The sequence below is a fragment of the Nicotiana sylvestris genome, chromosome 2 (genome assembly GCF_000393655.2).
Source record: "Nicotiana sylvestris chromosome 2, ASM39365v2, whole genome shotgun sequence".
NCBI classification, from domain to species: domain Eukaryota; kingdom Viridiplantae; phylum Streptophyta; class Magnoliopsida; order Solanales; family Solanaceae; genus Nicotiana; species Nicotiana sylvestris.
The window spans coordinates 11,722,150-11,737,195 of NC_091058.1; the positions used below are offsets into that span (position 1 = coordinate 11,722,150).

General features: G+C 37.1%; 4 protein-coding genes across 6 annotated transcripts; 2 read left to right on the top strand and 2 right to left on the bottom strand.

Annotated features, from left to right (window-relative positions):
* The first annotated feature begins 3,487 nt into the window (after positions 1–3,487).
* Positions 3,488–4,492, top strand: LOC104216341 (uncharacterized). The gene is made up of 3 exons (XM_009766361.2): positions 3,488–3,802; positions 4,002–4,128; positions 4,230–4,492. Exons 1-3 carry the CDS (start codon positions 3,582–3,584, stop codon positions 4,281–4,283), a joined length of 402 nt encoding a protein of 133 aa, XP_009764663.1. The 5' UTR covers positions 3,488–3,581; the 3' UTR covers positions 4,284–4,492.
* Positions 4,493–6,849: 2,357 nt separating this feature from the next.
* On the bottom strand, positions 6,850–9,690 carry LOC138882397 (uncharacterized). Its single transcript, XM_070163153.1, has 6 exons — positions 9,213–9,690; positions 8,848–9,065; positions 8,476–8,718; positions 7,639–7,660; positions 7,294–7,546; positions 6,850–7,165 (listed from the first exon to the last, which is right to left on the bottom strand). Exons 1-6 carry the CDS (start codon positions 9,688–9,690, stop codon positions 6,850–6,852), a joined length of 1,530 nt encoding a protein of 509 aa, XP_070019254.1.
* Positions 9,691–9,696: 6 nt separating this feature from the next.
* LOC138882409 (uncharacterized) lies at positions 9,697–10,254 on the bottom strand. Its single transcript, XM_070163154.1, has 2 exons — positions 9,955–10,254; positions 9,697–9,873 (listed from the first exon to the last, which is right to left on the bottom strand). Exons 1-2 carry the CDS (start codon positions 10,252–10,254, stop codon positions 9,697–9,699), a joined length of 477 nt encoding a protein of 158 aa, XP_070019255.1.
* Positions 10,255–11,178: 924 nt separating this feature from the next.
* LOC104216340 (uncharacterized) lies at positions 11,179–14,499 on the top strand. 3 transcript variants are annotated; one of them, XM_009766358.2, is made up of 4 exons: positions 11,179–11,424; positions 11,552–11,684; positions 12,234–13,243; positions 14,044–14,499. In XM_009766358.2, exons 3-4 carry the CDS (start codon positions 12,300–12,302, stop codon positions 14,273–14,275), a joined length of 1,176 nt encoding a protein of 391 aa, XP_009764660.1. In that variant the 5' UTR covers positions 11,179–11,424; positions 11,552–11,684; positions 12,234–12,299; the 3' UTR covers positions 14,276–14,499. The 3 variants fall into 3 exon arrangements, with proteins under 3 accessions (XP_009764660.1, XP_009764661.1, XP_009764662.1); XM_009766359.2 differs by lacking the exon at positions 11,552–11,684; XM_009766360.2 differs by lacking the exons at positions 11,179–11,424; positions 11,552–11,684 and adding an exon at positions 11,846–11,921.
* Positions 14,500–15,046: the final 547 nt, after the last annotated feature.

Consider the following 15,046-nt stretch of genomic DNA (forward strand, 5'->3'; position numbering starts at 1 on the left):
TTTCGCCTGGGAGAGGTGTTTGGTGTTATGTCTTCACCCTCCGCTTCGTCCACTTCGTTAATGGTGTTGAGAAGATTGGCAGTGAGGTTGGCTATCGCCTTTATCTTTTCCTCTTTGTTGCCTGCCTTGTTAGATTTGTGCAAACAAGGAAATACGGGATTTTGCAAAGTTTTGTGCATTTTTTTAGATCTAGAAGAAACTAAAATTTTAACTAGAAAATTCCCACAGACGGCGCCAAATTGTTTGACCAAAAAGTATTAAGACTTTTTGTTAAACTAATTTAACAAGATGATAATGAGCAAATCTTAGTTTAATATAATAAATCTTAGATCTGAGATTAGTGGACGTCAATAATGTAAAACTGCATTCAAGGCTATTAAATACCAAGGGGGTATTTAATAATGTTGTTATGAATGAATGAGGGAATAATGACAAGCAATAAATATGATAAATGGCAATAAATATAAATAGAGAGAAGTATTTACCCAAATATTCAATGAGGTGGATGATTCTCTCTCTGACAATGATGTAAGGCAATCAAACGTGGAAATATAGAAAGCTTTCTTGGATCTGATGTGAGAAAGTTTGGGACCAACAGCAAATCGAATCTTTTGTAAAGACAATGTTTGTAGTTACTTGAGAGTCAACTTTTCTAGAGAGAGCTTATTATAGAGAATATTAGATGTCCCTCTCTTCTCTCTCTATTCCTACTTATATGGGACATTTCCCCTACCTAACTGAAAGTACAAGTGCAGAGAATATTCTTTGGAATATTTTTTTTAAAATATCTTATTACTAAACTAGCCGTTTGGGCCGATCTGAGTGCTCGACCTCGACCTTAACTGCTCAGCTTGCCAATATGTTATTCCTTAAGTGTGATCTCGGCCTAATCAGCTATTAGTTATCATCTCTTACACAAGATTACTTCGGTCAGATTTTGACCCATACACTACTACCCTAATCCTCGACCGTCATGCCCTCCTATCAAGGGTCATGTCCCACAATAAGCTCCAGTTGCGCCATGTCCCAACCTAATCACTTCTCCTCGAGACTTCTTTGACCAACCTCATCCCCTCCTCATACCCACCAAGGCAACCTCTCACATCTTTTAACATGGGCTTCTGTGCTTCTCCTCATAACATGCATGAACCATCTCAACCTCGCCTCCCGCATCTTATCCTCTACGGAAGCCACACCCACCTTATTCCGAATAACTTTATTCTTAATCCTATCTAAACTGGTATGCCCACACACCTATCTCAATATCCATCTCATAGACTTTCATCGTATGGACATGAAAGTTCTTGACCGGACATACAATATAGGCAGTCAACCACTACTTTGTACAACTTACCTTTGAGCTTCAGTGGAACATTCTTATCACACGAAACACCGCAAGTGAGCTTTTACTTCATCCATCCTACTCTGATACGATTTATAACATTCCTATCAATCTCTCCATCACCTTGTATTATTGACCCAATATACTTAAAACTTTCTCTCCTGGGAATGACTGTGTATCCAGCCTCACATCTGTGTCTTCTTCCTAGGTAACGTTGCTAAACATGCACTCCAAGTACTACGTCTAAGGGATGCTCAGCTTGAAACCTTTTGACTCAAGAGTTTGTTTGCAAATCTCTAATCTCTCGTTAACATCAACCCGGCTCTCGTCAATCAGAACTATATCATCTGCAACTAACATACACCATGACACCTCCGCTTGAATGTGTTGCATCAATGCATCCATTGCCAAGAAAAATAAAAACGGGCTAAAGGTTGGTCCTTGATACAGCCCCATCACAACCGAGAAGTGTTATGATTCTCCCCCTGTTGCCTTACCCGTATCTTAGCTCCATCATACATGTCTTTAATCACCCTAATGTAAGCTACAAGCACACCTTTAGCCTCCAGACACCTCCATAGAACCTCTCTCAGGACTTTATCGTATGCTTTCTCTAAATCAATAAACACCATATGCAAGTCCTTCTTCGTTGCCCTATACTGCTCCACCAATCTCCTCACCAAATGAATGGCTTCTGTAGTCAAAAGACCTTGCATGAAATTGAACTGGTTCTCGAAAATAGACACACTTCTCTCCTCACCCGAGCTGGTTCTCGAAAATAGACACACTTCTCTTCACCATCTCTTCTACCACTCTTTCCCAAAGTATGGTTTAACAGCTTGATGCCCCTATAGTTAGGGGTAGCTAACGGGCAGGTCAAAAATGGGTAATGCAAAAAATAGATAAATTATCCGACCCGACCCATATTTAATACGGATAAAAAAGGGATTAACCGGCGGATAATATGGATATCCATATTATCCATGACTTATTGAATATAATCACTCATGGGAGAATTCCTAGTCTCCCAAACATTAAGAACCCCTAATTTGAAGTTTTACAAATGTAAAAGTTAAATTCATTAGTTATTCATTTCTAAGTGGATAATATGGTTTTATCCATATTTGACCCGTTTTTTAAAAGCTCATTGTCCGGCCCATTTTTTAAATTTTTTAACGGATAATATGAGTGGATAATTATTTTCTTTTAATCATTTTGCCACCACTACCTATAGTTGTTGCAATTCTAGAATTATTTTTGGGGGGTAAATTGTCACGTTTTAACATGGATCCCGAGCAGGGAGCTACTACATAATCTGTATTTGGATGGAAAACAAGAAACCTTGGTGATTTTTTATTTTTTTAAAACAATTGTCTTGTTTTGTAAGACTAAGACCTTACGGTCCTGTGGGCAACCGATTAATGTTGCACATTATGCAATGCCCATTATGCATTGACTTGTTATTAAAAGGAAAAACAGATAAACTTCACTTTTAAAAGTGCGCAATACCTATTGCATTGCCAGTCAAACTATGGTGTGCTATAAAAAGGTTATCTGTTCTTCTTCTTCTTCTTCTTTTCTTCTTTTAAATTCAATTTTTACTCACACAAGTAGAAGGAAAAGAAAAGATTGATTCATTAATATTTCTGCTATTGGCCTTACCAAGAATAGTACAAGTAGACCGTAGTGTCCGGCAAACTTATGCTTATCTCGACTATTTCATTGAATACTTGCTACCTCGTATCAGCATAAAGCATAATTTTGTCCGTCAAAGCTTAAGCAAAAAAATCACATAATATTTTTTCCTTAATATCCAAGGTTGCACTCACTTTACTATAGTAAATTTTATTGGTCATTTGACTACCCTTTGGGTGCCCAAGTGGAAATAAGAATTAGGAGGACCACATAAAATTTTCTCAAAAAATAAGTGAACAAAAAGAAGAAGCATTTTTCCCGTTGGGTTTGAAAGACATTCTGGAATTGTCTTAGTTGGCCTCTTTTTACTCGATTAAAAAAAGCAAATAGGTTTGTCGTCCACTTAATACAGCCCCAAGAATTCGACCGTTGAAATCCTTATGCTGAACGGTCGTTTTTCTGTATAATAATAGTAGTATATAAAATTCACTCCACTCCTTTCCCATTTCAATCACTCTCTCTATCCAAATCCATTTTTCAATTACAGATTTAATTCATATAATCTTCCTAAAATCTCTCTGTTGCTTGTAAAATTAGTTCATTAATGGAGGGAGTGCAGGAAATAGTTCTATCTGAAACTCCCATTAATGAAGAAGCTATTGTTCAATCAAAAATTCTTGTTAGTGAAGAAGCTACTGTTGTAGCAGAACCAAAAACACCGCTGCTACTAATTCGACCAACAATTGTTCTTCAAAATTCTCCAATCAAAAGTGGGAATACCCCTCATTGCCTTAAGCTCCCTAAGACATTCAAATACCCTGAAAGGTATAACTTTTCTTCTCTTACAAATTAAATTCTCTACAGATTGTCGAATCAAAGGAGAGAAAATTTTATTAGAATTTCAATAAATATTAAATTTCGAAAACATACATTTAAAATAGGTTCAGTAAAGGTCAAGTCCGTCAAATTTAAATCTTGAATTCGCTTCACTGTTTGACGAATAACCAAAACTGGGTTAGTGCAGGTACACAAGTCCAACTGATCAAATGATGTCCCCTGTTTCGAAGAGGCTTTTGATTGGTAGAAATAGAAAGGCCAGCACACTATTGCCATTGCCACCTTCCAAAAATCGACCTCATCATCAACCTATGGTACGTATATATTATATGCGATCGTAATTTTTTCTGTTTCTTTTCCTTCATTATATCTAAGATGACAAAATGTGAATTTTGTGTAACTTTTACCCCTGCAGGTTCAAGGTTTACAGCTTCAGGAGTCTGGTCTTTGTCAAAGTTTGAATTGCTGATAATTGGGATTATTCATTTTTATTATGACTTCATCATTCTAGTTGGGGGTTTATGTATGTTTTTCCTCTCAATTCTCAGCCTTCAAATGTAAACGGGTACATTATCATATTCACCAGACTTGATCTACTAAGTCTTCTAGGGAATTGGAATACATTGTTGGTGGCATCTTGCAGATTCAACCTTTACAAATCCTCCTGTAACGCGAAAAGTATATGATAAATATGTAAACTTTGTGTACCCTTTCTAAAAAATTTGGCTTCGCCGTTAATTGAATATAAAGTTTCCTTGTTGTCGTCCATGCTACAACAACAACAACAACAAACTCAGTTGATCCTAGCTAGGAATTAAAGTTACTAAACTAAAAGAGAGAATTTAACAAGAAGAGGGATGAGAGATAGTGTTTGAGGGAGAGTTACTATACACAGTTCCATATTCTATTGCGCAACAATTGCTTCTCCATAAAATCAGTACACAAGCTTTCTAGATATCTTATAATTACAACACATTAACTAAAATAATCCTATTAGTATAATTAAATACAGACTCTACCAAACCTGACTTTTGGTTGGCGTAGTTTGCACGACGGTGATCACAATTTCGTGCACTTGCATTTAATTTGTTATAGCAGCTTACTTACTATTTGTTGAATGATGATATCAATCAATGCGTGCAGATGCGGATTCAAAATTTAAATTTAATAGGTTCAACTTATTGTATTTTTAACTTATTATATTGTTAAAATTATGAGTTCACTTGTAATATTTGTTAAAATTTTAGTAAGTTTTTACATATATAATCATATTTCGTATCGAATGTTAAAGTAAAGGGCTACATTCGCCCCTAAATCTGTGTCATATAAAGTTACCTGCTATCAAATCAGCAAAGCAAATGTGCAATTGAGCTCGAGAAGAGCTCCAATGGCGTGAGTGGAGACTTAGAGGAGAAGACTGGAAGTGAAAGCATTTGCAAGAGGAAGGAAGAATGGATTTGGAAATGAAAGTCTCAATCTCATTAGCTCAACTAAAGTGTATATATATATACAATGCAAAGCAAAAGAAAAACTAACGGAGCACAAACCCAAACTAACTGCTAACTGACTAACTAACTTTAGGAAGGCTAACTAACTCAACTAACTGCTTGGTACTACTCGTAATGCTATATGTACAACTACCCTGACCAAATATAAATAATACAATGCAGAATGTCTGCATTCTAATTCTAATGATCTCAATACCCCCCCCCCCCAAGTTGGAGGTGAAGTTGTCACTGCCAACTTGCCGAGAATGTTGGAATGTTTGATCCCAGTTAATGTTTTAGTAAGAATGTCGGCAAGTTGATGATCAGTCCTAATATGATGTAGAGAAATGAGCCCATCCTATAGTTTGTTTCGAACAAAATGGCAGTCTACCTCAATATGATTCGTTCGTTCATGGAATACTGGGTTCCTTGCTATGTGAAGTGCTGATTAACTGCCACAGAAGACTTTAATAGGACTGGAGAAGAGGAGTGTGAGCTTTTCAAGTAGCCTTTGTAACCACACTAGTTCACCAACCACCTTTCTAATGGACATGTACTCTGCTTCAGCTGATGACAAGGAAATAGTTTCATGTTTCTTTGATTTCCAGATGATAGGGCTATCTCCCAGTAGGACAACATACCCAGTAACTGACTTCCTGGAGTCTGGGCATGATGTCCAATCAGAATCACAGTATGTTCTTACTGTATAATTAGCATTCTTGGAGAAGAAGACTCCTAGGCTGGGATCAGCTTTCAAGTACCTCAATATGTGATATGATGCCTTCAAGTGTGGTTCCCTTGGATCTTGCATGAACTGTCTTAGATGTTGAACACTAAAAGCAATATACAGTCTTGTGTTAGTTAGAAAATTTAATTTCCCAACCAACTTCCTATAGCAGCTGGGATCTGACAAGGGAGCACCTTTTTTTGCTTTTAACTTCACACTTGGATCAAGGGGAGATGATAAGGAACTACAGCTGAGACAGTTATACTCTTTTAAAAGGTCAATGAAAAATTTCTTTGGGAAATGATGACTTCATCATCTTTATAAATAATTTCAAGGCCAAGGAAGTACTGAAGTCTCCCTAGATCTTTGATTTTGAAGCTATCATGTAAAAAATTCTTCAAAAGCCTTATTTCTTCAAGATCTGTTCCTGTGAGTATCACATCATCAACATATACTACTACATATACCAAGTATGCCCCATTCTTTTTGTAGAACAATGAATAATCATGCATGGAATGTTCATAACCTCTGGAGCATAGTGCTTCTGTCAACTTTGCATACCATTGTCTGCTAGCTTGTTTCAAGCCATATAGAAATTTGTTTAGCCTACAGATTAATCCTGGTTCAGATACTACTACTCCAGGAGGGACCTCCATAAACACTTCTTTATTCAAATCTCTATGAAGAAAAGCATTGTTTACATCTAGCTGAAACATGTTCCACCCTCTTTTGACTGCTACAGCTATGAGTCCTCTCACAGTGGTCATCTTTACCACTGGTGAAAAGGTATCTATGTAATCAATTCCCTCTTGTTGTGTGTATCATTTTACTACCAAACGAGCCTTAAACCTTTCAATACTTCCATCAGCTTTATGTTTCACTTTATACACCCACCTGTAGCCTATGGCTTTCTTCCCTGCTGGTAGTGGGACTAAATCCCATGTGTTATTGGCATGAAATGCCTCAAACTCTTGTGTCATAGCCACCTGCCAAGCAGGATTAATAGTTGCTTCTTCATATGAAGAAGGTTCATTATCTTGACAGACACTTTGCATCAAAGACTGACTATCATGGATTAGAACCTCAGGGGAAACAGAATGATGGTTTGACAATGGTGCATTTAAAGATGGTATACAACTGTTCGAGTGTAGTTTAGGTACATTATAAATATAATCATCCAAGTATGCAGGTGTTTTGATTTCTCTTTGGGTTCTTCTAAGACAGGGATTATTCTGGTTACTTCTTGAGGAGAATGATTACTCAACACTGGTTCATTAAGGTTTGATACTGGAGATGACTCTAGAAATGGAAGACTATCAATAATGTGATTGTTAGGAGGTGATGTAGATGTGATACTAGCAGGTGATATTTCATTGTTACTAACAGGTGACAGTTCATTGTCCATGTGACTTGCACCATCTATATTGCTTTCTATATTAGTTTGAACATTGTTATCAGTGTCATCCACAAAGTCAATAAAAGGAACACATTTTAGCACAGAAGGAAAAGAAGAAACATCTAGAACAATTGCAAAGGGAAAAATATTTTCATGGAAAGATACATCTCTTGAGACTTGAATCTTCTTGGTAGCAAGACTCAGGATTTTATACCCTTTGACTCCAAAGGGATAGCCTATAAAACATGTGGAATAGCTCTAGGTTCAAACTTGTCCCTATGGACTCTAGGTACTGTTGGGTAACATAAGCAGCCAAAACTTCTCATTTGAGAGTATGGTGGTTTCTTTTTGTATAGGATTTCAAAGGGAGATTTATTTCTAAGGTATGTAGTAGGTAGTCTGTTTATGATGTAAGTTGTTGTTAGTACACATTCTCCCGAGTATTTCAAAGGCAGTTTTGACTGGAATAAGAGTGTCCTAGCTGTTTCAAGCAAATACTTATGTTTTCTCTCCACCACACTATTCTGTTATGGTATGTATGGGCAGGATTTTTGGTGAATGATCCCTTTTGACTAAAAAAAGGTGTTACTTTCTTATTGGTAAACTCTACGCCATTGTCTGTTCTTATGGTTTTTATAGTAGTCTTGAACTGGTTCTCTATCATTGAAATGAAGGCTTTAATGACTTGAATTGTATTGCTCTTGCATGCCAAAAGGTGTGTCCATGTAGTTCTGCTGAAGTCAACAACCATAGTGATGAAATACTTGTAGTTATCATGAGTGGTAGTGTGATAAGGTCCCCAAAGGTCGACATGCAACAGTTCAAAAATACTACTAGAATTATTGGTTCTTTGAGGAAAGGGTAGTCTGCTTTGTCTGGCCATAGGACATATTAAGCACACAAAAGGTTGTTTAAAAGAAACGGTTACAGGTATAGATGTTATTCCCTTCATTTTCACAAAGGGCACATACCCAAGTCTATTGTGCCACAAAATATCATTCTCATGGGATGTATGGGAATTCAGAGAAACATATTTTATGGCTTTATTTACAGATGATGGAACATTTACATCAGTGTTACTACTAGCAGATGCTATTTTATTCAAAAGGGGACTATATACACATGGAAAGTAAGCATCTTGGACATCACATGGGTGAACAGACAAGCAAGGAATAGAAAACTTGGTTGTAGTTGAGGAAGAACTAGTATCTTTGTGTTTCAAGCATTGAGAGCACAAGAGGTAAAGTTCATCCTTGACTTTACCAATCTCTAGAGGCCTCTTCAGAGAAGGGGCCTGCAACATACAAATACTATCAGTGAAGAATGCAATTCCTCTGAGGTGTAAAGTCAACAAATGAATAGAAATGAGATTGTATTTAAAAGAAGGGACAAAGAGGACTTTGTGTAACACAATTCTAGGTACAATTTTCACACTTCCAACTTCTATTACTTTAACTTTGTAACCATTTGGTAATATGACTAATAGGGGATAAGGTAAGACAGTAATATCACACATTGAAGATTTATTAAAGGTCATGTGGTTTGAGGCCCCTGAATCTAGTATCCATGTATCAGTCTTAGATTTAAAGCACCTACATGACAATTTACCAAAGTCAACTGAAGAGGTACAGACTACAATACCTGCAAAGTTGGCAGCTCCAGAACTCAGGTTCAAACTGTTGGGATCCTCCCCTCCACTACTGGTTTTGAAGTGTTACAGCAAGCTCATGAGTTGACCCTATTGTTCTTTGGTGAAACTCATTCCCTGAATCTCACTGTGGTGCTCACCCTCATCTCCATTGTTAGTCATCATGTCAGTTAGAGGACCATGGACATTTGCTACTGCTCTTTTTCCTTTGTTGAACCTGAAACCTTGATTGGGATTTTGAAAATTCTGATTAGCTCCTTGAAACCTCTGATTGTTATTTTGGAAAGGCTGGTTAGAGTTCTGGAAGCCTTGAGGGTATCCATGGAGTTTATAGCATTTATCTTTGGTATGTCCTGGCTTTCTACAATGCTCACACACAGGACGAGGTCTACTATTGGATGTGTAGTTATTTCCTAGGTTATAATTGGTCTTGAAAGTGGGCTTCTTAGAGGTATTGACATTCAAAGAGGTAGACTCGAACATCAATTGGTTGCTAGGCTTGATCTCTCTTTGTTTCTCCTCTTGAATCAGCAAGGAGAAGGCTTGGGCTAAAGATGGCAGGGGATTCATCATGAGAATGCTTCCCCCTACCACAATGTACACTTCGTTAAGTCCCATAAGGAACTAGATCAATCGTCTATCTTGTTCAGCTTTGTACATGTTCTCCTTGGCTCCATAAGTACAATTACAACTGCATTGTGTTTTTGCACTTAAAGTGCTAAATTCTTCCCATAGTTTCTTCATCCTAGTATCGTACCCAGTGATATCCAGTGTTCCTTGCAACAGATCATTTATCTCTTTCTGAATTTGATACAGCTTTGCACTATTCGTCTGATCATAACGATCCTCCAGTTCTTTTCACAACTCGACAGAATCATTAACGTATTCCACACTATCAGCAATTTCCTTCCCTAAATCGCATCTCTCCCATAGTCTATACTTTGGAGATTCTGAATCTGGTTTCTTACAATCACCATTAATGAAACCTAGTTTATTTTTAACTAACATTGCTCGAAGCACACCCCGTCTCCAAGATCTGTATCCAATCCCATTAAAAGGGACTGGTACCAACATTAAATCAGGATTATCCGATGGATGCATGTATAATGGACTACTTGAGTCAATAGTGGACTCCTTGCTTGAGTCCACATCGATGTGTTTGATTTCTTTATCATTAGCCATGAGGATTACTTAATTAACAATATCTGAGATGCGAAAAGGAAAAGAGAAACAGAGATCTAAGAACCTTAGCTTTTCGCAAAGACGGAAATTACCTGCGATTGAGAAATGTAGATCGAGCTAATGATGATCTATACCAATCTTATGCGCGTAGGATCAACTGCACTCTGATACCATATCAAATCAGCAAAGCAAATGTGCAATTGAGCTCGAGAAGAGCTCCAATGGCGTAAGTGGAGACTTAGAGGAGAAGACCAGAAGTGAAAGCATTTGCAAGAGGAAGGAAGAATGAATTTGAAAATGAAAGTCTCAATCTCATTAGCTCAACTAAAGAGTGTGTGTGTAATGCAAACCAGAAGAAAAACTAACGGAGCACAAACCCAAACTAACTGCTAACTGACTAACTAACTTTAGGAAGGCTAACTAACTCAACTAACTGCTTGGCACTACTCGTAATGCTATATGTACAACTACCCTGAACAAATATAAATAATACAATGCAGAACGTCTGCAATCTAATTCTAATGGTCTCAATACCTGCATTAATTGTCTATCAAGTAACATGATTGCGTAAATATTTTTTATGTTGTCAATATATAAAACTTAAACTCAATTGGATAATTGGAAAATCAAACCAAGTTGAGTAATTGAGCGCATATTATTCTCTAAATAATGAAAATATGGATAGGATTGGGGAACATGGCTTAGAAAACGTGGGCCGGGTAGGCACCAATTGGACCAAGCATTTATACCCGACCCGAATACTGAGTATATTCTTCGGGTATATAGAGTTGGCGCCAACGGTTGGTTATACAGTTATACGGAAAAACAGATCAGACATCACCGAAATGGCTGCTGGGCCTTCCTTTTTTGAAGCAATAAATTTACCTAAAATAAAACCCTTAAAACTGATTCTTTTTTTTTTCCCCTCTGGTTTCTATTACTTTTTTTCTGAGCCCTAAATCCTTTGTATTTTCTATTGAAGTTTATCCTCTTAGGAAAATTATAGAATTTCATCTTTTATTCAAATTCGAATTCATTGAATTTTTCAATCTCTTACCTCACAATATTGAGGGGTAAGTAGCTGTATCTTTTTTTATCTTTGGATTATCATTAGCAAAGAAGATACAGCTAATAATCAAGATTTGGTTTTGAGGATTGGTGGGATTATAGGTAAATTCAATTGTTTTTTGCTCTTTTTCTTTAGCATTAAAGCTCATTAAAAAAACACGAATTTCTGTAAAAAAAAATTAGAGCCTGTAAAAAGAAACTGAACGATTTCTTTTATTTTTTTGGCTAGGTGAAATTAAATTTGAATCATGTATATGATTGAGCGTTGGAATAAAACAAGTCCAAATAGGTGAAATTGAATTGAATGATATTTCCTGAAGAGGTGCTGTTATTAACGAGCACAATTAACAAGAATTAGTCAGGTTATTGTTTAAATTGCTCATGATATGATGCTTTATGTTGATTAAAATCCAGATTAAAGGATTTATGATGTTCATTCTGTTTAGCAGATTCCAGGTAAGGAAATTAATTGTGTTGCTATCTCATCCAAGAATTTTAGAGATAAAATGTGTGAGCTTTTTTTGGTTTCAGGCTTTTCCAATTTCCAAGAATGTCAAAATGGCCCTTACATTCCCACTTTATTAAGTGAAACAAATCTGGTAATTAAAATGTATTTAGTTCTCTGAAAGAAAATTATAAAACTGGAAGAAATAAATTATAGACAAACTTTATAAGCACAGGCATTAAGTTACAGTAGTTTCTTATCACATTTGTCCAGAAATATCAGTAGGTTATTCCAAAGCAATGTTTTACTCCTTACTTACCTTTCAATGTTTTTTGCGGAACAAATATTTGTGCTAAACTTCATAATCTATCAAATTCTGTTTTAATATCCGGCATTTCTGTTTCAAAAAGTATGATCCCATATCAAACCAGTATGCATTTTTGTTGAATTTGTTCATGTTGTGCAGGAGAACGATTACTCGAACTACGTTAAGTGCTGAAGATTTCTATTGATTGGACAAGAAAAATAAGAAATGGAGAATTGGAGTAGTGGTAATAAGCCTTTAATGCAACACCCTGAGACTAAACATGAGGATAGAAAACCACTTATGGAAGTGAAAACAACCGGTTTATATCCTTCCTCATCTTCTCCGTCATCGCCTTCTTCATCTGAGGATTCATTGGAACTAAATACTAGTCGAAAGGACCCTCTCGGGGATTTATACACAAAATCTGAAAAAGATTCTTCTTTATCACCTAGTCCAGCATCTTCGTCTTCTCCTGATGTTCCTAATCAGACACCACAGTGGAGCATGATAAGTGCATCTCCACGTGGTGAAATGGAGGCTCTGCCATTTCCTGATGAATGGAATGGAGCTAACCCTTCGCCGATGAAGTCTCCTCCAATACATACCATGGGTCATCCTCCGGGTTATGACCCCAATCGTATTCCATCGTCTGTCTTCTCAAGCAAGCCTAATAATCCTATGGAATGGAGTACTGCTTCAAATGAGTCATTGTTTAGTATTCATATGGGAAATAACAGCTTCTCTAGAGATCAGTTCAACATGATGTATAGATCTGGCGAACTAACTAAGCCAGAAGAATGGAGTAATTCTCCGGCCAATCCATATAATGCACAACCTGAAGTTAAATCCAATGAAAAGAAGAGCCTACCTCCAAACCTTCCCCTGCCTCTTGTAGAAGTGGCGACGGATAAAGAGGTAAAGAGTGCAAGTGTGGTGGAGGTTCCCGCTATGCAAGAAAAGATTGTCGAATCCCCCAAAATAGTCTTTGTGGAAAATCATGAAAATAACAGCAAAGAAAAGACATCTAATGTCGATGAAGTTCAGCATACTGCCTCAGCGCCCCACAAGTCAGATGGTAATGTTGTTCCCCCGACTGAGGCAAGTCATGCTTCTTCACCCCGCCTCTCCAATGAGAGCGGAAACAGCAGCAGTTCCTTTGCTTTTCCAGTGTAAGATCTCCTTTTCACGACTTCCATATGTCGCTAAAATATTCTCAAAAATACATACTTTTTCCCCTTCGTCAAGTTTGAGGGAATGCACTGCACTATGGTTTTCTTTTCTGCTTCTGTTCTTGTGGAGGTATCTTGTTAGCAGATTGCATATAAAACTATCCTACATATCAATTTTGTATGTTTTGATTCTAAGCACAAATATTGACAAGTTTTCTCTTTCATGGGCCATATGTTTACTTGCTTCATGATTCATAGATCTTTTGGTGCTCAGTTTACACATGCAAGCTTTCTTTAAATAAGCATTGCAAAAACTTGTAAAAAGTTTAGTGTGTAACTTTTTGGCCTATGTTCAGTTATAAAATTTTGCTTAAAAGAAAAATAGTCTCGTGACATTTTAAGGCGTTTTACTTTGACAGATACGTCTTTTTTTCTATGCGTTTTGAACTTAAAGAAACATATATAGAAGTGCAACTGATGGCTTTATTGAGAAAAGGGATAAAACAGCAAGAACTTCTCTGGTGGATTTTACCTTCTATTCGTCTTTGGATCTGGACTTAACCATGTTATCGTTTTGCTAAATGTGTGGTCGAGTATAACCTCTACTTGTTTTGTTCTTCCGTTGTCTACTGCCTCTCTCTCTCTCTGATAGTGTGCTCGCTTCTCATTCTGCTAAAGTTTCACATTTAAGATGATCTTGTTAGTTTTTTTATTTTCAAGTTTGGGTGAAATGTGCCCTGCCATTGTTCCGTGCATGAAATATATTTGAACTGTTTATAATTACTTTTGGTTCATTGCAGACTACTTAATGATGCTGGGAAAACTGGCTCACTCAAAGCACCTTCTGCTAAAATGGATAGACCTCAACCTCAACCTCAACCTCAACCAGATTCACAACCAGAAGTGCAGCCACAATCACCACCACGATCACGGCCACAATCACAAACACAGTTAAAACAACCAGAGTCACAGCCTAAATTGGCAGCGACCACTTGGTTTTCTTGTTTCTCTTGCTGGCCACGATGTTGTTGATATTGGCTTTATCCTTGCCCTTTGTACACAAGAAGGCTGATTCATTTGTATTTGATCAAGGGGGACTCCTGGTTGGGTTAAGGGAAATTAGAAGTAGAAGTGTTTTCATGGTAAATTGTAAATTTTCTTTTGCCATGTGAGATAAATGTGAGGGCATCTGGTGTTACGTTTAATCCACAGAGGTCAATAGTATTTTGCGAAATAGTTCAGTCTTTAAAGAAGTTTATCACAACTAATATTGGGAATGCATGATAAGCTATATGGGTTGAGTTTTAACGCCCCCGTGCTTTGGTCTAGGGGTAATAGCGCAACACGTGATGTCATTACCTACATGTCACGGGCAGTAGTGGAGGCAAGTTAGTGGAAATTGAACTGGTGACCTCATATAAATTTTGAACCCCCTTGACCCACTGGGCTATGCTTTTGAGCAGTGTCTATGATACGTAATTTTCCAGCTAAGGGGTCCCTAAATCTGCCCCTGGTCACGGGTTCTGTTACGGTAATTTTCTCCTTCAAAATACGTGATGTTGAAGGGTTGGACAACAAACATTTTGTGTTTGAGGCTTTGAGCCATTTCCAAATTTTATTAGGCATAATATTTGTAGCAAGTTATTCTAATGGAAGCATTAGTTACTATTAGAGTGAAAACTAAGTAGAAAAGGTTCGCATGTCGAGATTAATTAATAGGAGTATCGATTATTGGTCGAGGATTGTAGCAAAACGAAACCCTGAAAAGACAAGTTACTTCGTCCAATGTGAAATAACAAATTG